Source organism: Sceloporus occidentalis, unplaced genomic scaffold, assembly GCF_023333645.1.
Source record: "Sceloporus occidentalis isolate IW3139 unplaced genomic scaffold, rSceOcc1.0.p SCAF_10, whole genome shotgun sequence".
Lineage (NCBI taxonomy): Eukaryota > Metazoa > Chordata > Lepidosauria > Squamata > Phrynosomatidae > Sceloporus > Sceloporus occidentalis.
The window spans coordinates 22,815,735-22,840,891 of NW_028316990.1; the positions used below are offsets into that span (position 1 = coordinate 22,815,735).

The 25,157-nt window shown below is 45.9% G+C and overlaps 2 protein-coding genes across 5 annotated transcripts in view; one reads left to right on the forward strand and one right to left on the reverse strand.

Moving 5' to 3' along the window:
* Positions 1-512: 512 nt before the first annotated feature.
* On the reverse strand, positions 513-23,807 carry LOC149306176 (leucine carboxyl methyltransferase 1-like). Its single transcript, XM_089539947.1, has 11 exons — positions 23,516-23,807; positions 22,914-23,005; positions 21,193-21,314; positions 20,304-20,380; positions 18,235-18,296; positions 15,711-15,813; positions 13,773-13,893; positions 7,101-7,202; positions 6,219-6,310; positions 5,305-5,402; positions 513-1,284 (listed from the first exon to the last, which is right to left on the reverse strand). The coding sequence occupies exons 1-11, from the start codon at positions 23,602-23,604 to the stop codon at positions 1,262-1,264; spliced, it is 981 nt and encodes a 326-aa protein (XP_089396073.1). The 5' UTR covers positions 23,605-23,807; the 3' UTR covers positions 513-1,261.
* Positions 23,808-24,121: 314 nt separating this feature from the next.
* Positions 24,122-25,157, forward strand: part of ARHGAP17 (Rho GTPase activating protein 17) — a 45,013-nt gene continuing 43,977 nt past the window's right edge. For all 4 annotated transcript variants that reach the window (XM_089477011.1, XM_089477012.1, XM_089477014.1 and 1 more), the window contains exon 1: positions 24,122-24,331. In XM_089477011.1, coding sequence (XP_089333137.1) covers positions 24,279-24,331 — 53 coding nt within the window. In that variant the 5' untranslated portion in view covers positions 24,122-24,278. The remainder of the gene's footprint in view (positions 24,332-25,157) is intronic.

Here is a 25,157-nt window from a genome sequence, read left to right on the forward strand (position 1 = left end):
AAAAGAGGCAGTGATGGCTAGACTGCAGATGGGAAGTGGCAGGCACTGAAAAGAAAAAGATATAAAGTAAAGCTGATTTTTAATAATTAGCAAAAGTACCTGGCTTCGTATGAGTCGGAACAATTATTGTATACTGAAGCTGTAATGCAGGTGTTATTGTTGGAACATTGTGCTTGCCCCACAACCTGGGACCTTGATGCATGCCACAACGCACAAACCCCAACAGAGGAAAAATAGGAGGGTTTGCCCGTTCCATGCCTTAGAGGAGAACTTGCCCCATAGCAGGAAAGATGCAGCCACATAATTGTCCCTTGGACAACTCCTCCCAGCTTCAGACAACTGCCCTCTTGAGCTGGTGCCAGTCCATGAGCCATCAGCCGCTGGTCCACAGAGTTGTCAGGAAAGTAAATATGGCACCAGCCCCTGACAGACTGGAAAGATGTATGATTACCACCCACAATTTTAGACCGAAACTAACATGAGAGAACTGGAAAGAAGGCACAAATGCTGCATTTAAAAAAACACACACACACAACCCACCATTTATTAACCCTTGCTGGAGGCAGGATGAGCGTGTGTTTTAGTACAGCTGGAGGGAGGGGAAAGCCAGGTCCAATGTCAAACACTCCTTCCTTGTCTTGGCAAACAGCAGGAGTCCTCCTGGAACACAGCTGCTCTCTCTGGAAAAAGGCTGACCAAAGGCACAGAGAGGGAAAATGGTTCCCACTGAGGCAGGAGGGGCTGGAGAAATACATCCCTGGAGCAGCCATACCACAAAATGAAAAGAGATGGGGGAAGGAAGGGTAGCCATTGGGAATGGCTGAAAACAATGTTTCTGCTGACATATCACCCCATGTCCCCCCAGTCACTGCCCAGTCCAGTTCCTAGTCACCCAGTGAGACCAAGTCCGCAGGCAATGCAGGCTGAGCCTACTTTCACATGCGCACCAAGACACTGTTTCACTTCATAATAATTTAAGAAAACGAACAAAACGGAAAGTGTTCCACAGGCCCCTGAAAAAGGGGGAGAGACGCTTTCATTATTCAGCTGCCAACAAAAAGGTGATCTTTTTATTTAAAAAAAGGCTGCCGGATGCTGTCAGTGAGGGAATGAATGGAAGGGCCACCCCCACAAAGGCTCCGCTGTTCACCTTTTCTAGAAGACATCATCAGTGGGGAATTGCTGGCTGGAGCAGACGCATGCAGAGCCCCAATGGGGAAGAGGCAGCAGGTTCACGGGGAGCTCCACTGGAGTAAAAGTGTTACAGAGCAATCTCTGACAGACCTGTGGGAGGAAGAGAGGGAAAGAAGAGAGTTCAATGGTTCACTCTGGATTTAAAATGGAGGTACCAATGGGCAGATCAAGAGTCTTTGCAAGCACTGGCAAGCTAAACACTAATTTATATTCAAAGCTTAGGAAAGCTACTTTGCAGGATTGCAGTTGTCACAGTTTCCCAGTCATCATGAATTGCCTCAACAGATAAAGAGAAAAGCAGATACTGGGAAGGGTGATGTTCAGGCACACTTTTTCCCATCAGGGAGACTCAAATATTTCCCTTTCTAAGCCCTCTTCCTTATATGTCCTTCCTTATATGTCCATCAAAAATAAGACCCATATAATTTATGACCTGCTGGACGATAACAACTGCGACCTGGCTTGCATTACTGAGACCTGGCTTGGGCCTGAAGGGGAAGCTATGTGGGCACAGGCCCTCCCCACCGGGTACTCAGTCAAGGATCAGACCAGGTTAGGTGGACGGGGGGGGGGGGGGGAGGTGTTGCCTTGATTCACAAGAACACCCTGTCCTTATCCAGGAACCATGTCCAGGAACTATATCGAGTGTATTTACCTGACCCTGAAGGCCAGAGACAGTTTGGGGATTCTGTTGGTCTACCGGCCACCCCGTGCGCTAACAGACTCCCTGGCCGAGCTGACACAGCTGGTCTCGGAGCTGGTGTTGGAGTCTCCTAGGCTTCTAGTCCTGGGAGACCTCAACATCCCCTTCGTGGCCAGCCATAGTCCATCAGGTGCGGCTCGGGAGTTCATGGATATCATGACTGCCACGGGCCTGTCTCTATTAGTCACAGGGCCAACGCATTTTGCTGGGAATACCCTTGATATGGTCTTCTGCACGGACATGGAGATTCCATGGGCGGAAGTAACAAATATTTCCGCCTTGTCATGGACGGACCATTTCCTGGCAGAGGTAAAAATCAAGGCATCTACCCAGATCCCTCCCGGGGGTGGCGGACCTATTAGGATCGTCCACCCTCGAAGGCTGATGGAACCCAAAAGGTTCCAAGAAGCCCTAGAGGGTTATATGGTTGGAACTGACGGCGATTCTGTTGATGCCCTGACTGCCATCTGGGACACCGATCTCTCCAGGGCTATATACAGCATCGCTCCCAAGCGTCCTCTCAGACCTGCTTCCAAAAAACAGCCCTGGTATACAGAAGATCTCCGGGCAAGGAAGCGGGTGCTGCGACGACTAGAGCGCGACTGGCGAAGACATCAGCGCTTATCCGACGAGGCACTCCTGGACTCTCTTTTGAAGGCCTACGGAGTGGCGATAAGCGCAGCAAAGAATTTGTTCTATGCTGCACATATTGCGTCCGCGGAGTCACGTCCAGCAGAGCTGTTCAGGGTTGTGAGGGAGCTTACCCAGCTCCCCCCTTCCCTGAACTCTATTGTGGAACCATCCAAGGCCTGCTGCGACCAGTTTAACAACTTCTTCGTGGATAAAACCTCTTGGATAAGGGCTGATCTCGATGCCAGTATTTGTTCAGAAATCAGAGTAGAGGTCTCCAGAGCTTCCGTGGACTCAATTGTACTGGATTATTTTGAGTCGGTTAGTACTGATGACGTGGACAAGATCCTTAGAAGTGTTAGGACGACAACTTGCTCACTCGATAATAATAATAATAATAATAATAATAATAATAATAATAATAATTTGTTTTATTTATATACCGCTATTCCAAAGATCATAGCGGTGAACAGCAAGTAAGCTAATTAGCAAGTAAGCTAATTTGCCCCCAACAGTCTGGGTACTCATTTTAGCGACCTTGGAAGGATGCAAGCCTGAGTCGAGCTTGGGCCCTTTTGCTGGTCTTGAACTCGCAACCTTGTGGTTTCGAGTGAATGGCTGCAGTACAGGCATTTAACCACTGCGCTACCAGGGCTCCTGGTCCCTGCCCCTCGTGGCTAGCGGCTCAGGGGGGTACGGTAGTAACTTCGATGTTACACTGTATAATTAATACATCATTCAGGGAAGGGCATTTTCCATCTAGTTTGAAATTGGCCATCGTAAAACCATTACTAAAAAAGCCCTCCCTTGACCCTCTGATGCATAACAATTATCGGCCTGTATCACTATTGCCATTTTTGGGGAAGGTGATTGAGAGGGCAGTTGCAATCCAGCTTCAATCGATCTTGGATGATACTGATTATCTAGACCCATTTCAAACCGGCTTCCGGACAGGCTACGGGGTTGAGACTGCCATGGTCTCCCTGATCAATGATCTCCGTCTGGGCATGGACAGGGGTAGCGTGTCCCTGTTAATGCTCTTGGACATCTTAGCGGCTTTCGATACCATTGACCATGGTATCCTTCTGGAACGCCTGAGGGAGTTAGGAATTGGAGGCACTGCACTTCAGTGGTTCCATTCCTACCTCTCGGGTAGATTCCAGATGGTGCAGCTGGAGGACGTGTGCTCCGAAAAGAGGGCACTTATATCTGGTGTCCCTCAAGGAGCCATTCTGTCCCCCATGCTATTCAACATTTACATGAAACTGCTGGGAGAGATCATCTGGAGGCACGGGGCACGGTGTTATCAGTACGCTGATGACACCCAAATATATTTCTCTGTGTCTCCGACTGATGCAGTGACCAGGGATGGCATCTCTCCTCTGGACGCTTGTCTGGAGTCGGTTATGGGCTGGATGAGGGAAAACAGACTCAGCCTGAATCCAGAGAAAACGGAAGTGCTCGTGATAGGTTCCCCAGGCCCGGGGATGGTTATTTCTCCACCTGTCCTGAATGGGATCACGCTTCCTGTGAAGGACTCAGTTCGCAGTCTGAGGGTGCTCCTGGACTCGTCGTTCCACCTCACATCTCAGGTGGATGCGAAGGTCAGGAGCTCCTGTTATCAGCTTCGGCTGATACGCCAGCTGCGACCTTACCTGGGCCGGGGGGACCTTGAAACAGTAGTACATGCTCTGGTAACCTTTCGATTGGATTTCTGTAATGCGCTCTACATGGGGCAACCCTTGTACCATACTCAGAAACTTCAACTTGTTCAGAATATGGCAGCAAGACTGGTCACTGGATCTTCCAGGACCAGCCACATAACACTTGTCCTTAAAGACCTTCATTGGCTGCCTATTCGCTTCCGGGCCCAATACAAGGTGTTGGTTATTACCTATAAAGCCCTAAATGGCTTGGGCCCAGGGTACTTGGAGGACTGCCTCTCTCCATATAATCCGCCCCGCACACTCAGATCAGCCGGGAAGCAGTTACTATTAAGAGCTCCGGATGTGAGATATTCCATCACCACACAGAGGGCCTTCTCCATCTTGGCCCCCAAGCTCTGGAACTCACTTCCCGGCGAGCTCCGCTCGGCCACCTCTCTGGACCAATTCAAAAAGGGGCTTAAAACACACCTGTTCCAGCAGGCATACCCCTAATACCCCAAAGTACTCCCTCTCTCCCCTAACTATTGCACTATTATGCTAGTTGGATAGGTCATCTGTGTTGTAGTAATTGCTGACTGTTGTTTTTATTGATTAATGTTTTATTGTATGTTTTTATGAATTGTATTATTGTAAAACTTTTTATATACTGTTACCCGCCTTGATCTCTGGAAAGGCGGGATAGAAATAAAGCCTATTATTATTATTATTATTATTATTATTATTATTATGTGAGGATTCACCTTGCCTAAGGGGTCCCAGTTAGCTGGCAAGGCGAGTTTCACTCACAGGATCAGCTGCTTAATTTGAAGAACCAAGGGAAGGGCACAGGTACCCATGCATCCCATTGGGGGTCTCCCATTGATTCCCCAGCCCTCTGAGTGATCCAACTGAACATGAACAACACATAGGGCAGGGGTAGGCAACTTCAGGCCCTGACTACACTTGAGTAGTCCCTTTAAACAAGCAACCATGTGGGGCTGGGATGGTGGCTGGGTGGGACCAGGACTATCCCCAAGACAGCTATCCCCAAGATAGCAGGCATGGGACATGCTGCAGGCCTGGCAAGACTCCCAACCAGGACATAAAGGCAGCTGAGTAGAGGGACCATACCCAAGTTCTGGGAGTCCTTGGTAGCCCAGGACAGACAGTAGTGTTGCATGAGCTGCTCCAGCAGTTCTTTCTCGTCAAGGAATTCGAGTGCCTCTATCCTGGAACAAATAGGAGAGGAAATATGGCAATGAATACAAGCAGACACCAAGTGTAAACCCAAGGAAAAATACTTTCTAACCCTGTGTGCCCTGGGAGCAGAAGGCAGGGATGAGAGCACTGGAGCAGAACCAGGGAGGTCTTAGCTTCTAAAGCCCAACTTGGCAATGTAACTGGTTGTTGCGAGAACAAGTTCTGAAACTCTGGCATCTGAGTGCTTTGGAAAGGATGAGACAAGAGCGTGAGGCTAAAAGCCCAAAACATTTCAAGAGTGACCTGACTACTGGGTGAGATGGGGATGAGACAATAACTGATACTGAAAAAAAGCATAAAAAGAGGATCACCCCAATGAGTTTCCATGGCTGAGTGGCAATTTGAGCCCTGGTCTCTCAGCTTCTCTAGCCCGACATTCCAACCATTACACCACCTGGTCTTAAACAAATTGGTGGCTCAACTAAAGCAAAGCAAGCAAATCAAGAGGATTTATATAAGTGTAACTTTATCTTCCAGCAATTGATTTAATGGCTTTATTCTAGCTGGGATCAGAGATTGAATTTAGGCCATTGTTTACTACACAGCAGCTGACAATGTCCTAGAAGGGATACACTGTAAGTCTAGTTCTGTTTACAGGATGCAAAGAAAAGTACATCTCAGCACTGACCATTCTGGCACGTGACATTGTTTAATGCTGAACACTGCAGGCCTTGTTAAGGCTTGTCCTAACCAGCAGGGTGTAGAAATAGTTTGAATTCATCAAGAGAAATGACAGTCAAGGACTTTGAGTTCCCATTGGTACAGGAGGAGAAGGAGGTGTTCACCTTTTGATGTCATCTGGTGGCAAGCAATTGTAGACCATCACCATGTCTATGGCATTTGCTCTCTCCCAGCCATTGTGTAGGTATCGTTCTTTCTGAAAGGGAAACACAGCGAAAAGAGTTTTTAAAAGGTTTTCCATTGGCAGGACAAAGAGGGAGTAGTACAGGAAAAAAAGGCATAAAGTCAGCTAGAGCCATCCTGAAGAAAAAAGGTCTGCTTAGATACAGAAAGTGTTGTAAACCCTTAGTGATTTTAAGCTAAACACGTACCAAACATTCTGAGCCATGTTCCAAAACATTGTGACACATTCTGCTGATGAAAGATACAAAGGACAAGTGACATACAGAGTTTGGAAACAGCACTTGCTCCTTATTGGGGTGTTGAATCTCAGTCGTTTGCTGCTCAATTAATGCCACTGCATGTTTTTGTAAGAATTAAGTACTGTTGTTATTGTGTGCCTTCAAGATGGCACTTATAGTGATCCTCTCCAAGGGTTTCCTTGGCCAGATTTATTCAGAATATGGCACTGTATTATTAAATAAGATGCTAAACCCCCTCTACTATCACGCCATTCACGGACCTTGAAATGTTAATTTTCCCCCTTCACAGCTCTGAGGTGTGTCTCAACTTTCCAACAGAGTTTGGCTTGAATTTGAAACAGATTATATATTCTTTAATCTAAGGTAGTAGGGCCAGTCCTTTTCTCTTCAGTGTAGGGACTTCCCAATAAAAAGGTCACTGTGAAACAGTCATAATTATGTGGTGGAGAGCCAATGGTGGGGCAGCGAACCATTGGAGAGGAGGACAATGAAAGGAGCCCCATCCCCCCCCCCCTTTGCTGGAATGTGGTTTAGTCTGAAGGCCTCCCATCCTGAAGACCTGACCTGGGTCTCCAGAGATTTGCAGGCTTCCACTCCAGCTAGGCTGCATTTTCGGCTCTGTAAGTTCTCGATCATTATTTGTCCAAAGCGGTCAGACATGTTCACCTGGAGAGAAGGCAGGAGAGAGGGTTGAAAGAGAGCCACATATGCAAAACATTCTTTTACTTTTGCTCAAAAACAGCACCAAACTCTCAACTCGTTCACCTTTAGGCCCACATGCTAATTTACCCCCCATCTCCTTGATTCCTGCAACCCCCCTTTGAGAACTACAACCAGAGACCCCAATCCTCTTGGTGACTTACACCTGAGTAAATGGAGGATGTGCAAGTGTATGTCTTTTTTTTACTCCTTTGCACAAGCAGGTATTCAGCACCTCCTTGTGCAACAGTTTTTTCCCAGGTACGTAAAAGGAGTGAAAGAGCTCCAGCCAAAAAAGTTACCAGTTCACCAAATCAAAGATCCTCCTGCCCTCCTCAACCAACCCTCCCATGGAAATATGCTGGGAGAGATTTCTATTCCACCAGGGTCAAAGGGGATCTCAGCTACATTGTACAAACCTCGCCCTTGGGTCCCACATGGAAATCAACAGCATTAGAGCACCCACTTCATCTGCATTGGGATTTCAAAAGCAGGATTCTAGCCCTTGTGAGCAAGTGAAACCTTACAGGCCAGAAAAGGAGAGTGTCAGAACCCTAATATAGAATTGGGATTCTTCCATAAGTTGTGGTTATAAATGGCCAAATTGTTATTATAAGTTAATCTGACTATAATGTCTTGTACTGCGCATTATACCATTTTTTTTATTTCAATAAAGTTTCTAGTTTAGACTTAGTTCTACAACTTGACTTTTGATAAAGCTTTGGTGGGCCAGGTTCTGACAGTTAGACAGATCTCCTCTATAGAGGATTTGAACAACCGAGGCAAGCTGTGAAAACCACAAGGGCCTCGTTCTGACCTCAATACCTTACACTTTTTCCGTGACAGCAACCACGCCGGTGCTGGGAGATGGAGAACCATGAGTACTGGACCTTCACTCCACGACTGGAGCAGAAGGTCCAGGACTTCAATCAAGTGGAACGCACCCGGGTTCAAGACAGGACCTGAGACTCAGGACTGAGCCGAGATCCTCCCCTGGGGGGAGCTCTCTCGCCGAGGAGGCAAAGATAGAGACTAAAGTGTGGGGACCGACTCGAACAGTCGACAAGGACACCTACCTCACCAGGAATGGCGGAGCGAGAGCAGACTTTGCGGGACGTGAAAGAGCAGCATGAGGACATTGCAGAGATGTGGAGTCTTGCATTGGATTTCAAGAGAAAGATCCAGGATCAAAAGGAAAAGACCCTCAAGGCGGAGGGATTGCAGAAGCCCAAATGGGCTGAGGATACAAGTCAGGACAGACTGGAGAGCCGGGCTGAGGCTGGAATACAAGATGGGGTTAAGAGGGGCAGAGCTCCGCTTCCCCAAATTAGAAAGGAACTGACCGGGGTTGAACTGGAGGCGACCCCGACCAAGCGATTCTCCCAACAAGACGAGCTGGTGTCATGGGGGAGTGAACTGCCAGAGCCAGAGGAATTTGACTCTTTGGAGGAAGGTTGGAGACACGGGTGCCAGGCGAAACAGGAGGGAGTGTTTCGGCAGACCTTTGATGGCAGCCTGCAATAAAGATTATGGACAAAGGTACGAAGATTATTCTTGGGCTTTGAGGGACTCAAAAGACTGTGAGCTGGCAAGGACGGGGAAGGGTGTCCCTGGGAGTGATACCCTGAATCTGAAAAGAGGTGGGACCTTTGGAGCATCCAGGCTCCATAGGACTGAAGGGCCTCGGAGTCGATTCCGAGCTGCACTCCCGGGCTTGGGGATTCCAAGAGAAGACCCTGGAAGAATGGTGGTGGTCGATATCTACGTGCAATTGGAAGATGTAGCACAAGACTACAAAGAAGTCTATGAAGACCAGGAGACTCCACTGTGGGAGCCGTGGCCCGATGGAGAGCAATCAGAATGGGAGGACATTCAGCGAGTTGGGGAGGAAGACGGTTGTGGGATGACGGAGGACACCACCCTAGATGGGGAGGCAAAAGACTGCAGGAGGATGGAGGACATCCAATTAATTTGGGAGGATGACAGTCCCAAGAGGGTGGAAGACACCACCCTAGATGGAAAGACAGAAGGCAATAGAGAGCAACCCGAATTGGAGGACATCCAACGAGTTTAGGATGAAAACGTTTGCTGGAGGACAGAGGACACTGCCCTCGACGGGGAAGTAGAAGACTGCAGAAGGATGGAAGACCTCCAACGAAGTTGGGATGACGACAATTACTGGAGGACACCATCCTAGTAGTAGAAGTAGGAGGCTACCCAAGGCTGGAGGACCCTGAGCGAGGCTGGAAGGAGACCGACACGTGGGCACCGTGGCCCAAAAGAGACTAACCAGAAACGGAGGACATCCAACGAGTTGGGGAGGAAGGCGATTGCTGGAGGACGGAGGACACCACCCTAGACGGGGAAATAGAAGACTGCAGGAGGATGGAGGACATCCCCCGAAATTGTGAGAACGACGATCCCAGGAGGGGGGACACCACCCTAGATGGGAAAGCAGAAGACGACCTAAGGATGAAGGACGCCGAGAGCGGCGGAGGCCTTCTGTACCAGAACCAAGTCGCTTGGGGGGGTGGGAGCTGGTATGAACTAAAGGCGACAGCACCGTACAAACGAGACTGGAGACTTAAGGGGAATTGGCCCTTTGCAGACGACCATGAAGGAAAGGCAAGCGCTCAAGGGACCAGTAAGGACACAGAGACGCCAGAGAGAAAAGTGGCCGCGACCCAAGACTCATCAGACATGGTGATCCCACAAGCTGGAACAGAAGGGATCACCCAGAGAGAGAACCCAGTAACCCCCAAACCACACCAATGCCCAGAAGAAACACCATAACCAGTAGAGGTTTTCCAGAGGGTGCCTCGGCAGGGGGAAGCAGACCCGGTGAAGGATGGTGGGGACCAACATCCATCAGAGAACCGAGACCTTAGCCCTCAGCTGCCTAACTGGGGAGGAGAGAGTGGTTTGGTGGAGGCTTCTAGAGAGACAATTTCTAAGTCTGACTCCAAACAGGGAGTTCAACATCCCACAACGAAGGAGGGGAGTTCCGACCAAAAAAATCTGGACTCAACCAAAAAAGGGAAAGGGAGAAAAGAGCTGAAAGACGCCGACCGAAAAGACTTCCAGGGTTTGCCGAAATATACACTAGGGACTTATGGATTACCCACAGGGAAAATACGAAAGGGCTTACCCAAAGCGAAGGACCTGGGATCGACCAAAAACAGAGAGGAGAGGATTTCCCTCACTCTTCAAAGGAACCAAGGTATTCTAGAAGACCCCAGCTTAGAGGGGGATTGGAACAACCTGATGACACTTGGGGAAAAAGGGGGCACGCCTCGCCCTGGTTGCAACAGTTTAAAATGTTTTTACAAGCCCTCATGCCTATGTTTATGCCTTGTCTGCCAGGGTTGGGGGTTAAGGAATTTGCTGAAGGGGGAGGGCAAGCCACAGGCTGGCCATTGATCAATAAAGAACACGGCTGTGGAAAAAGAGAAGTTATAAAACCTTGGCCAAAGGCGATAGACTCCTTCTCACCACCTCTGGATCCGTGGACTATTCCCTGATCCCAGGGCGTTCAATTTTTCCTCACACATTGGGTTGGCGAGGATACCAAAGTCACTCGGGGGGGGGGGGGGGGATTTGTATTTGGGTTTTGGAGATTAGTGACCAGTGGACCGCCAGTGGTGCTGATTCCACACGACCAGAATCCGAGTGGAGATGTGAAATATCCACCTTAATGAACAATGTTATTGACTGATGGTGACCAAACAGATAAGAAGATTTTATCAAAAAGCCACTACCGAAGATGGATTATAAATTTAAAAGTTGGACTATTGGACTCTATGTGGTTGATGACTCAAAAGACCCAACTGGGTTATACAGAAGTTTTAACTGTTGTTCAGTTTATGTTACTAAATTAGATGCAGTTTAGATTAAATGATAATAGCAGATTAGGTAATAATGAAATGATATCAATGACCTGGATGACAGAATTGGGAGCATAGTTATCAAATTTGCAGATGACACCAAATTAGGAGGAATAGCTAATACTCCAGAGGACAGGATCAACATTCAAAATGATCTGAATAGACTAGAAAGCTGGGCCAAAGCTAACAAAATGAAATTCAGCACAGAGAAATGTAAGGTACTGCACTTAGGGAGCAAAAATGAAATGCACAGATATAGGATGGGGGACACCTGGCTGAATGAAACTACATGTGAAAGGGATCTAGGAGTCTAAGTAGACTACAAGTTGAACACGAGTCAACAGTGCGATGCGGCAGCTAAAAAGGCCAATGCAATTTTAGGCTGCATCAATAAAAGTATAGTGTCTAGATCAAGAGAAGTAACAGTGCCACTGTATTCTGCTCTGATCAGGCCCCACCTGGAATATTGTGTCCAGTTCTGGGCACCACAATTCAAAAAGGACATTGAGAAACTGGAGCGTGTCCAAAGGAGGGCAACTAAAATGGTGAAAGGTCTGGAAACCTTGCCCTATGAGGAAGGACTCAGGGAGCTGAGGATGTTTAGCCTGGAGAAGAGAAGGTTAAGAGGTGACATGATAGCCCTGTTTAAATATTTGAAAGGATGTCATATTGAGGAGGGAACAAGCTTGTTTTCTGCTGCTCCAGAGAACAGGACCCGGAACAATGGATGCAAGCTACAGGAAATGAGATTCCACCTCAACATTAGGAAGAACTTCCTGACAGTAAGGGCTGCTCGACAGTGGAACACACTCCCTCAGAGTGTAGTGGAGTCTCCTTCCTTGGAGGTCTTTAAGCAGAGGCTAGATGGCCATCTATTGGGGATGCTTTGATTGGATTTCCTGCATGGCAGGAATGGTTGGAGTGGATGGCCCGTGTGGCCTCTTCCAACTCTATGATTCTATGATCATGTTTATTGTGATGGATAACTTGATTTAAATTGTGTTTATTCTTACGGTTAAGATCAATTGTTAAAGTTCAAGTTGTGCTAATGCTATTAATTCCTAAGAGATGGTTCTTTTAAAAGATGTGAGATATTCCTTGAGGGGCAGAATGTCAGAACCCTAATATAGAATTAGGATTCTTCCATAAGTTGTGATTATAAATGGCCAAATTGTTATTATAAGTTAGATCTGACTATAACATCTTGTACTGCACTTTATACCACTGTTTTTTTTATTCAATAAAGTTTCTAGTTTAGACTTAGTTCTACAACTTGACTTTTGGTAAAGCTTTGGTGGGCCAGGTTCTGACAGAGAGGAAAAGGCAACTGACAAAAAGGAACAATACAACCTCAGTTTGGAAGCAAGACAAACTAGTATTTCCTTGACTCAAAAAAGGCAAAGCAGGGCTGTCTTAACATAGGATTCATTTACCTCTTTCTTTTTTCAATTTATATTTTCCCTTCATCCCAAAACGGAGACAAGGCTGAAAGAAAGTACAGTGGACCCTTGTTATACGCTGGGGTTTGGTTCCAAGATCCCCCGTGTATAACAAAATCTGTGTATGCTCAAGTCCCATTAAATATGACATAGCAAAATGGTGTCCCTTATAAAAAATGGAAAATCAAGGTAAATTTATACTTTTTTGGAACATTTTCAAACTGTGTATGCTTGAATCCGTGTATAAAAATCTGTGTATAAGAAGGGCTGGCTGTATAGTAAGTATATATATATATAATACAGTTTTAAAAACCCAATTAAAAAGCTATCCTATTAAAATACCACTAATTTAAGATTGCACTGACACATTTAAATGTTGCATAAGAATGCAAACAAAATAAAAGAATGGCTCACACACGCCATTAAAAGACCCTTCTGTACAAGGATTGAGATGTTTCCAATGGGTGGGACCCATAACCCTGTTTGTAAATCAAGCTCTAACTAACTGGTTGGACATCAAATAAAAAAAAAAATAATTTAAAAAGAGAAATAAATTCAAGTGGCAACAGAGCACAATGCTCAAGTTATTATGCTGCCAGGTTCAAGTCAGTTGACTTCAGAATCACAGGACTTTCCCTGCTTCTCTGAAAGAGTGTCTTCCAGGGAAACACTATCAACCCATCCTCTGTGGGTATTCCTACCTCCACCTGGATTTGTATTCAGAATTAGGGTATCAAATCTCTTATCTATATTTCCGCCCCCATCCAGCAGTTCCTGCTTTTCACGCAGATTAGACTGGCAGTTCTATTCAAGCCGCCAACACTGCCGAAGTGTCAAGCGATTAACATTTCATAAAGTTACATAAGACTTTGCTCACTGTGCCATTTGCAGAGGTTCAGCCATCTCTGACTCAGTAGCTGTTCTTCTCAATAAAAAAAATTACAAACATCCAATAAAAAGGCACTTCACAGTTTGTTTGGAGGGAAAGGGGACAAAATAGAGGGGCACACAAAAACCCTTGGGTCTCCATGTGTTCCTGGGAAGCTTCCTTTGGCAATCTCCAGTTCACAGAGACAACCTTAAACCCAAAGCGTGCCTGAAGGCTTGTGGTTCTGGCCTGGTGATTCCGTCTCCTGCTTGTGTCACAGGTGGGACTTGCACCCAAGATGGCTGCCATGTGGGGAGCGCAGGAAAACTGCCATGCCTCCACTTACCTGCTCATAGTTTATGAACATGGCAGTCGGGAACATGCCAGACACCCACTTGAGAAGAGAAGCAGAGTGTTCTGGGGACATGTAGACTAGCACACATTCTGCCATCACGAGAGTCGGTAACCTTGGAAAGGGAGAGAAAAAAGGGGCAGAGAATGGAGAGTCAGGAAAGTTTTCTTCTCTGGGCACTCATGATTCCCAAAAGTCCAAAGGAGAGAAAGGTGGCTTTGTGTATAGAGAGGATCGTTCCAAATACAAGCACCACATCAGGGGGCAGGGGGACTACTTCACACCAGGTATCCTTCTAAAGCCCTGCTCTGACATTTAAAGGGCTGTGATTCCAGACAAGGTTGCTTCTGACACACTCACACACAATACATATTTTTAAGCATGGTCCTGTGTAAATCCAGGAACCTGTGGCTTTCTGGCCAATGACAAAGAGGCCCCAAGAGGCACTTCAGGAGAGCAAGCCATTGTCAAACTGCCTATTTTTAATTCTGGATAATTGGGAACAAAATTGAAAATGCTACCCTATAGCCAAGTATTGCCAATTCTGACTGGAAGCCATATGCTCTTAGCCTTAGCTGGAGATCTCCAGTGTTCCCTCCAGGTGGTCTACCATCCAGTATTAACCAGGCCTGACCATGTTTAGCTTCCAAAACCAGATAAGGTGTGTTCAGAGTGACACACCAATCTGAGAAAGAAACTGCCTTACCTGCCCAGTGAGTTGCACCCTGAGGGGAGGTAGGGCTGGAGGTTGCTTTCAAAGAGAAATAAATCCATCCAGTTCGTGGGGTCTGTGTTCCATAGATGCCAAAAGGGCAAGGGCTTTGGCTAGCCAGCTGCCCTCTCCTCACTATCCCTGCAATCCAGGAACTATACCCTGACACAAACCCCACTGCCATGATGCAAACAACTGAGTAATTTTTGCCTGCAGGGTTATTTTTAAATACTGATAGCTCCCACCCCCACTCCCCAAAATACGAACAGCTAGAAGCCAAAGGAAACCTGCACTTGAAAGCTGTGTGGGTGGGTGGGTGGCAGAGCAGCCAGTGGGATGAAAGGCTCGGCATATCAATGCCGCTCTGTGCTGATTGCGTCGCCTACAAACCCATTCCCTGGCAGCCTGCAGCTCTCACGTCACAATGCCATTCGGGGTGACTTCCCTGTGCCTCTCTCTCCCAGTGAAACAGAGAAGCCAAAAACTTGGGCTGGTATATGGGAGCCCAGGGCACATCATACAGTGGGGAGGAGGAAGGAGCAGCTCTTCTCGTACCTTTAAGGAGGGATTCATACAGTATCAAACAGAAAAAATGGAACAGAGATGGGCAACCCTATATTAGAATCCTATGGTTGGAAGGATCTTTAGGGGCCATCACTTCCAACCCCTTGATGTGTCCAGGATCTCCAAAGAAAGCATCCCCAGCAGGTGGTCTTCCTTCCAAGGCCTGACTGGTAAGGAGACATATCTTTCCCTTTCCCTACCTGCAACCAGAGTTCAGTGGGTCGCAAGGGGCTACTATGAACATACACATATCCCAACCCTGCAGGGAAGAAGCATTAAAAATGGCAAACATGTGCCTCTGAGGCTTCTGCAGAGCCCAGACCATATTTTTTATCCAGTGACGGAGGAAGCTGGGGAGGTGGGGTTATAAATAAGCATTGTTGTTATTACTGTGAGTATTACTGTTGTTATTATTCTTGACACCTTAAGAAATGCCCTTTGGGCAATCTGGCCTCACATGTTTCCACAAGTCCTCTGCAAAGCTGTCGGCTAAACAGAGCAGATCTTCTGAAGGGCCACTGCTGGACCAGGGAAGATGCTGTACCCAATCCTGGCCATAAAGTTCTGGGGCAGTTTTCTGTCTCAGCCCATCTGGACAACATGACCCATTGTTACGGCTTTTTAAAAAGAGAGGTGCCTTTGGATCACTATCTTACTGTGGATCCATGTTGCATTTCTTCAGGTTCTCCTCGAGCTTTGGGAGTTCTCGGAGGTCTGCACCAATTATGGCGTACCGGCTGGAGTCAAGACTGTGGGCATCTGGAAAGGAACAACCAATTTAAGCCATTTTATTAATTGGCTAACAAGAGGGAGTGAAAAATTACAGCCAAGCAAGCAGATCGAAAGGGGCTCTTCAAGTTTTGTTGGGGTTTCACTCTTTGATACCAAAAATGTCTAAATCCAGTTTGCAAGGACAAACAAGTTAGCAGTACGCTAGTTATTTTAGGAGTATGATGCAAAAGGCTGATTTAAATGTCTTTTTTTTCCACAAAGAAGAAAACTCATAAGCTCCATCTATCTCATTGATTTCTTATATTCCAACTTTGCTGTGCTGAGCTCAAAGCAACATATATTGATTCACCTCCTCCTTACTTTATCCTCACACAAACCCTGTTAGGTAGGCAAGGCTCAGATTTCTTTTGGGACTGGGATATTCATTCACCTGGGATTCTTCCAGGCTTGTCAAATATCTAACCAAATTGCAGTTAAATATTTAAAAACATAGGCACTGGTGATACACCCACAACAAATCCAACGGCTGAAACATGATACTTAAAAATCCATCAAATTAGTTCCAGCTACTAAGAATCTCCCAGAAATGTTTTTAAACAACTTTTTCTAAGAGGACTGGGGACTTTTAAAACACACACACACACACACACACACACACAGCTTAGATTCAAATGTTTCAAAGCAGTGTCAAACAGTAATAAAATATGCATCTAAAATATACAAAATTTAGACACAATATTTATATTGTCCCTGAAACAGATGGCTGGAGCAGAGCACAGAAAAGGGATTCTGGGAACCTATTACAGTTCCCAGAATCCCCACACTGCATGACCATGCTGGTGTGTAGATTCTGGAAGCTGTAGTACAAAAGAGGAACTTTATCCCACTTGGGAACTGAACTGACAGGGAAAGCTTTTCCCATTTCACCATCAAGATGGATAGATAGATAGATAGATAGATAGATAGATAGATAGATAGAGGTTTGCAAAACTATGCAATCTTTTAGCATGCATCAAATAGGTTTTTTAAAATCATTAGAGCATTTCAAGGAGAAGTTGTTCTCATACCAAGGGAACTGTTAACTAAGAAAAGAGAAAGCTAACATCTTCCTTCCTTCCTTCTTTCCTTCCATAGACTACAAGATATCTAGAGAAGCCACTCACCATTAAAAAAGTACTAGACCTTTCTTCCTTTCAAGAGAGACATTAGCTGCCTGCCTGCCTGCCTGCCTGCCTGCCTGCCTGCCTGGACTGGAGACTGGCACAGTGTTCGATGGAGGGAGAAGGCAGCCCTGGAAGCTAAGCCTATCTGCTTGGCACTTGTGGGAGAGCAAAGGCTGTTGCCAGAGGGCAAGAACAATGTCAGGGCCATTTCATCAGGGGAAGCAGCAGACACCAGAGCGCACACATCAAGACAGGGAAAGCTGAGCAGCCAGCATCTGCTAGACGTAATCCTTCCCTCCACTGCCAATCCCTTTTCCTTAGGTTTCATGTCTTATTTAGACTGTAAGTCTGAGGGGAGGGAGCTGTCCAATTGATGATTTGTAAGTTGCCCTGGGAGCCTTTTTGCTGAAGGGCAGGATATAAATACTCTAAATAAATCAATAATAATTCAATTAAATAAAAAAATATATGAAAACTTGAGCCAGGTGGAATGGCAGGCTTCTCTTCTTGCCACTTTGCATCAATTCCTTACCAAGTTCAAAATTAAGCAGACACTCTGGCACAGCTCTCTTTCACCAAGGAAGAGGAGGCTGTGGCATGAGCCCTACGTAAAAACCCATAACAAAGCCTCCAGGAGGTCCTTAAACCCTTACAGACACCTGTAGCCCAACAAAAACCACTCTCTGATCTTCAATACTCTGTTTACCATCACTGGTATTTAGTTACTACCATGTCTACTAATGTCTAGGCAATGGGTGAGGATGATGGAGGGGGCGGTTGCTGTCAGGTCCTATTTAGAAAGCTACCCCAGGCATCTAAGGCTAAAATGGCAGATAAAGCCACTTTTGCAACTGGCAGATGGCACCACAGGGCATCACAGCTCTATCATGTGAACTCCAGAGAGCGTCCAGGTAAAAGGTTCACATTGTTTTTAAAGGAGGCAGAGGAAGGCAATGCTTCTCTTCCCCCAATGCTGTTTTTACTTGATGGTTTACCTTTCGAAGCAGTAGGTTGTGAAGCAAGGCAGACAAATAGAGGTTGAGGGTGAGGCAGAATACCTTGATGAAAAAGCTAAGGCGCCTTATCAAAAAGGTGCCAGTAGATTTGGGAGTGGGGCACAGAGGGATTAGTGAAAGGCAAAGAAAAGGTTCAAAGCTTTTCCCTCTTCCCTCCCATTACCTGAAATATTAACAACACACCCATGCGGCAGAAAAGGAGCAAGGAAGAGCAAGCATCTTGGGAAAAATGCCACCCTGTTTTACTGACACTTTTTCAGATGACTCACCTATTAGGAGAGACTCCCCTGAATGGCTTTCCATGATTGGTTTTGACAGGGGAGGCTTAGATCTGTGGGAGAGAAGGACAAAAAAGAAAGAGGGGGAGGGAGAAAAGAGACAGTGAGGCGTCTCACACAGTGTCATCGTTCCCAAAACATTGCCAAGATTGGGCTAGACATGCCTGCCCTCTACTGGAAGGACACCACTAGACCTGACTTCAGAGCCAGGCTGTTGAGCTGGTGGCACAGGCAGCACAAAGGAACACATGCAGCTGAAACTGAGGGCTGGTCTGGTCTGGACAGAAAGGGGATTTCTCCCTGATGGTCTCTGGAGGAGATGAGAAAGAGAGGAAAGGCAGCAGGGCACAGAGGGAGCCAAGCAAGAAAGGCACAGAGGGAGCCAAGCAGGAAAGCCCATGGGGACCGGCATCAAGGGACACATAAATGCCCTGCTCTTGTTCTCCAAAAACGCCTGGACCAGTGGGCAAGCGGAGTCTGGAACTAAGGAAGAACAGCCCTTGGGCGGCATAAAACCTCCAGGCAACTTTATGATACCTGGATTTCAGAGATGTAATTAGCTATTTGCTTGAAACAAATGCTCTTGTCTATTCTGGATTTATTTCAGGGCAGCCACTCTGAGTTTGCTCCATCCTCAATATGACATCCCTTCAAATAGTTAAACAGGGCTATCATATAACTCTTAACCACTTTATCCTTTCTTACATGCCCCCTAAGTTTTACCCTTGACTTCTCCACAGGTCATACCAAAATCAATAATTTTGGCCCCAAAATCCACCCTTGTTTAAACATGAAGCCGACTATAAGTCGGCTTCATGTTTAAACAAGGGTGGATTTTGGGGCCAAAATTATTGATTTTGGTATGACCTGTGGAGAAGTCGCGCATATATGTCGCGCATATATGGTACATATTTTCATTCCTTTCCACGACAGACATGATACCCATATATACTCAACTATAAGTTGATCTCATGTATAAGTCGAGGGCAAGTTTTGGGTCCAAAATTATGGATTTTGCTATAATAATAATAATAATAATAATAATAATAATAATTTATTCATAGCCCGCCCAATCACAAGGAATTCGGGCGGGTTACAACAATAAAAATAAAGATAATAAAATAAAATACAATAAAATTAAAGAGAGCAAAGTGAGTACATTCACAGTTAGGCCTGATGGAAATTGGGCCTCTCTTTTTCACTCCCTTCCAGGTCTGATGATGACGGGATGGAGGGAGGGCTCTTCTTCTTGAGGCAATGAATTTATTTTAATTAATTTAAATTTAATTCTTCTCATTAAATTTAAGAGAAGAATTGGTGGACAGAGTGACGTAAGTCACAGTAAATGGAGAGGAACTAGGTAGGGAAGGCCTACCGGAAGAGATCCGTCTTAAGAGCCTTCTTAAAGGCTGTAAGAGCAGAAATGTCGCGGATCTCCTTCGGCAGGTCATTCCTTAGCTTTGGAGCTATGATGGAAAAGGCCCTCTGGGTGACTGAAGTTAGCCTAGATTTTAGTGGCTGAAGTAGATTCTTCCCCGAGGACCTTAGAGTGCGGGACGGACAGTACGGAAGAAGGCGATCCCTTAAGTATTCTGGATCCATAGATAAGTCGAGGGTAAAATTTAAGGGCATATAGCAAAGGATCTAAAGGATGAAGCAAAGCAAAACAATGTTAAAGAATTTATCAAATTCCAGCAGACATAATTCTATGTGCTTACTCTTAGGATTGGATGGATGAGAGAGTGGGGGGGGGGGTCAGTGCTTCACATATTATACTCTTGCTTTTCAACAGGAAATGGTTCCTTCTTTTAAATAAGAGTACAGTAGAAAGCAGAATAAGAATACAGTACTTACAATGATGCGTGGATAAGTCGAGTCAGTTTTTTGGGGTCAATTTTTTGACCTAAATTTTTAGACTTATACATGAGTATATACAGTAATTTGAAGAGGAAGAGACCATTTCCTATTTTAAGCCCTTATGTGCATTTTTAAAAACAAAACAAAACTAATACACATTCCTCTGAGTGGATCTCAAACACAACATGGATGCATGAACTTACTTGATGCTGTGGATTTTCCTTGCGACTATGGATGGAAAGTCAACTTCAAAGTATTTTCTAGGAAGCAGGTTTTCATCCTGAAAAGGACAGAAAAAAATATACAGTCACTTTAAGACAATGCTGGTGGAAACAAACAATTCAGGCCTGAAGTTTGAACGTAGTACAGAGTTTTGCAAGATTTACATTCTCTAAAGGCCATTCCCAGGTTGACACATGCTGAAGAAAGCTATGTGTGTGTTTGTAAAGGATTTGGGGGAGACTAGAGTACTCTGTCACCGCATCCAGGATGCAAATCTCTGGAAAACCCTTTACGTAGACACATGCAGCCATGTCAGCACAAGTCAATCTGGGAATGGCCTTTAGGGAATGTAAATCTTGCAATGCTCTATCCTAAATCTGTGCTCTATACAAGATGAGTTCAGTTGGAAACGCAGAATAACGAAGGAGGCAGGACAATATTGTCAGAAATATCTTCTACTACTTATTTTTTCAAGAAGGAACCACAATATTCCCCAGAACACAGGAAGATTGGTAATAAAGTTGTCCCTCCATATCCACAGATTCTGCAACCATGGATCCAACCATCCACAGTTGGACTATTATATGCACACGCACACACAGAGACACAAATTCCCAAAAGCAAACCTTGATTTTACCGTTTTGTATAAAGGACACTGTTTTACTACCCCACTGTATATAATGGGACTTGAGCATCCAGGGACTTTGGTATCTATGGAGGTAGTCCTGGGACCAAATCCCAGCAGGTACTAAGGGATCCTGTATATCAGTTGAGAGGAATGGAGCAAACTTTTGTAAAGGGTCACTAGAGGTCTATAGGGAGCTAAGAAGTCCCTGCATGCACTGGGGTTACCATCATGGCCTAACCAACCTTCAGTTTCCAGAAAAGGGTATCCATGCCAGCACCAAGGTTTATAATTTGACAGTTGCACTTGGTTTTCTCTAAGAAAGCCTTAAGCAAGCGACCAACTCCCTGGACACGGGCATAATATCCTAAGAGGAAAAACAACACCATCAGAGTTAGACAACAGCATCAATCAGCCAGCCAGTATTTTTACTCTTAATACATCTTTGAAAATTTTGCTGTAGTCATTGGGGAGGCAGACTTCTTCTTTCTTCTTTCCCCTCTCATCTCTCTGCACCCCCACACAGAGTATGGAAAAGTTACTTTTTTGGACTATAACTCCCAGAAACCCCTACAAACCTGGCATTTTGGGAGTCCAAAATAGGAACTTGTCCAAGCTTTCCTACAGACACATATTCACACAGCTAACACAGATGTCTTAAATTTGTTCATGATCTTATTATTCAGAGATGTAGCTATGTTAGTCAGGAATATCTGTACGCAAAGAGACATGCACCATTTTTGAGACTGTGGCCTGTTACAGACTGCCAAAATAAAGCTGCTTTGGGTCTCTTTGGAGGTATGCTGTTTAAATGATGCATGCATCCTAAGAATCCAGAAGCTGCACAGAAGCTGCACTCCAGTGCTTAGGAATGGAGTGTGGCTTTGGCGCGACTTCCGGACTCTTAGGACCCATGCATCATTTAAACAGCATACCTCCAAAGAGACCCGAAGCAGCTTTATTTTGGCAGTCTGTAACAGGCCTGTGTGAAAGAAGTGGTAGCATAAGTTTCCATAGACTTGGTCTCCTTCCTCAGATGCATGGAGTGAACTGGTGCCCAGGAAGGACCTTCATAATCAAACTTTATATATAGCCATAGAAATGCAAAACTTGTGGGTATGGAGATGAGGCGATAAGATCAGATTTAAATAGAATTCAAGATATAGCTGAGTCAGTCTGTAGAATCAGTATGTAGAGAGATCTTGTAGCACCTTTGAGACTCACTGAAGGAAAGAAGTTGGCAGCATGAGCTTTCATAGAGTTCAGTCTACTGTATTTCCAAAAGCATCTGAGGAAGTAGACCGAAGCCTATGAAAGCTCATGCTGCCAACTTCTTTCTTTCAGTTAGTCTCAAAGTTGCTACAAAATCTCTCTACATGCAAATACTAAGATATAGACATATTAGTTTGTAAAATCAGTATGGAGAGAGATCCCTTCCACATTTAGGCCAGGTGTCCCCCAACCTATATCTATGCATTTCATTTTTTCTACCTAAGTGCAGTACCTTACATTTCTCCGTATTGAATTTCATTTTGTTAGCTTTCTAGGCTATTCATGTCATTTTCAATCTTGATCCTGTCCTCTGGGGTATTAGCTATTCCTCCTAATTTAGTGTCATCTGCAAATCTGATAAGCATGCCCTCTATTCCTTCATCCAAGTCATTGATAAAGATGTTGAATAGCAGACTGGGCCCAGGACAGAGCCCCACTGGTCACTTCTCTCCAGGAAGAAGACTAAGAGGAGCCATTGCTGAGCATCCTTTGGGTTCGGCCGGTTATCCAATTACAAACCACATACTCTCAGCCTCAGAGGATGGCAAGGGCAAACCCTCTCTGAAGGAACCTGCCAGGAAGACTCCATGATAGTTTTAGGGTCACCGTCATTCAAAGGCAACAACAATGACGGCAATAGGGTTCTAACCACTCCACCGCCTTGTTTCTCTCCCTACGAAGGCGGCTGTCTTACCGCGACTGATTTCGGGCGCCTTCCTTTCTTTGGGCTGCCTCACAAAGTATTCAATGTAAGGGTCTTTCCAGTAGCCCATGTTGACGGCGAACCTGAAGGAAGGAGAGAGAGAGAAACTCCATTCAAAGCACAGAAATCCAGGCTTTTATAAGGCGTGGGAACCGTTAATAATTTATATGAAAGAAGCGAAGGGGGGCTTTACAGCTATAGCCTTTGATTAAGATGGAAACAGTCTAATGACAAAATGTATGCGTATATGCAAAATCAATACAAACTATTTGGGGGGAAGCACAGAAACCCATTGGGCTTATTCATTTACTTTATTCATTAGGTCGCCTTTCTCTCAGGCTGGGGCCCAAGGCGGCTTCCATTCCAACAGGGACAAGTTTTTAAAAACAAACCATTTTAATACTCTACGAAACAGGTTTGAAAGGAGCAAATGCTAACAACGAATAAAGCATTTTGAAACAGGGGAGAATGAAAGGCTAAGGACGCCTCCCGACGGACTCGAACTACAACTCCCATGATGCCTCAGCACTAAAAGCGACGGCAGGGGACGCTGGGAGTTGTGGTCCGGCGCCGGCCTAGGCTTAAAGACGCACCGCTTGCACTGTGAGGCGTCGTCGCAGGTGCCTCTGACGGCCTCGTCGTTGGCCTCGGAGCCGAAGAGGTCCCGGGAGGTGGAGGCCATGGCCGCGCCGCTCAGCGGAGGGAGGCCATGGCGGCCCAGGCAGCCGAGCTCCCCGCCTCAGCGCTTCCTCAGAGCGACGTCCACGCCGAAGAGGGCTCTCATTGGTCTGCGTCAAAGCCCCTCCCGCCTCCTTAAGGTGCCATGGCTCTTCTTATTGGTCGACTGAAACGTCACTTTCAAAGGAGATCCAATCAAAGGCTGAGTCGCGGTACGCAAGGCGAGCAAAGAACAGGAGTGTGTAGAAAAAGGCCGACAAGAGCGCTCCTCCCGCCTCTCCACGGAGCCACGACTCTTCCTATTGGTCGAGAGAGATGTCACTTTTCAAGGAGGACCCAATCAAAGGGATGCAAAGTTTGCGAGGAAGAGGAATGTGTGGAAAAAAGGCCACTGCGCGTGCGCAGTTGCGACACGGTCGGTCGCTTTTGACAGCTCCGCGGTCGGCGCGGAATAGTGACGTCATCAGAGAGTGAAGCGGCTTGGGCGCATGCGCAACGGAAGTGACGGAGGAGAAGGGGGAGACGAGAGGGCCGAAGGAGGCGGCGACGTTTGCGCTTCCGGTGGAGCCGGGCCTGAGGGCGAGGGAGGCGGCGGCCGGCGGCGGCGGAGGAGAGAGACGAAGAAGGAGGACGAGGAGAAGGAGCGACCCTTCATCCGCCTCCTTCGCCGCCGCCATCATGAAGAAGCAGTTCAACCGCATGAAGCAGCTGGCCAACCAGACGGTGGGGAGGTGAGCGTTGCCATGGAGACCCCAAAAGGAGGGGCTTTGACTTGATGGCTGGCTCTTTGCTATGGCATTCTGGGAGTTGGAGTTTGTTGTGGGGCATACTCCAGCTCCCAGAATGCCATAGGCCTGCTCTTTCTTCAGTGCAATGCTTTTTATGTCTGTCTTATGTTTTTAATTCCACGCTGAATAATTGTATCTTAAGGGGTGGGTTTATTATTATTATTGTTATTATTTATATAGCGCTGTACATAAAAACAACAAATATAGAAGAGTAAACCTGCCTCTGGCGTAGAATCCAAGAAATGACAGGATAATACAAATAAAACACATAGCAATACAGAGAATGGTTCAATAAAACATATTATTATTTTATTATTATTATTATTATTATTATTATTTTAACCTTGTAAGCCGCCCTGATTGCTTTTGTAGAGAGGCAGGGTATAAATAACTATTAATATTATTATTATACAAGGTTTTAGTGAATTAATAGCAATGTCGTTGTTTTAACAATTGTGTTTTATATGGAATTGTTTGGTTGCTGAAATCCCGCCTCGATCCGCAGAGAGAATAACAATTATCATTGTTATTATTAATATTATTATTATTATTAAGATAGGACTCGAGAAAGACAAGCGAGCCACAAATTCAGAAGATCAAATGTCAAATCAAATGTCTGATAGCAATGGGATAAACAACCGCACAATGCCTGGGAACGCTTCCCTGAGCAGAAGTCTAGTTTTGTGAGATGCTATTGAGCCTTTTCTGCCAGAGAATAACAGTAAACTACAATTCCCAGCATCCCCTGGCAGAGAACCAGGGCGAGGTT

Excerpts from the sequence above, each read along its gene's own strand:
- LOC149306176 (XM_089539947.1), bottom strand. The coding sequence starts at position 23,604 with ATGGCCTCCACCTCCCGGGACCTCTTCGGCTCCGAGGCCAACGACGAG. Across the intron at positions 23,006-23,515 it reads GACGCCTCACAGTGCAAGCG|GTTCGCCGTCAACATGGGCT; the intron begins GTGCGTCTTTAA and ends TCCTTCCTTCAG. Across the intron at positions 20,381-21,192 it reads CCCTTTTCTGGAAACTGAAG|GATGAAAACCTGCTTCCTAG; the intron begins GTTGGTTAGGCC and ends TGTCCTTTTCAG.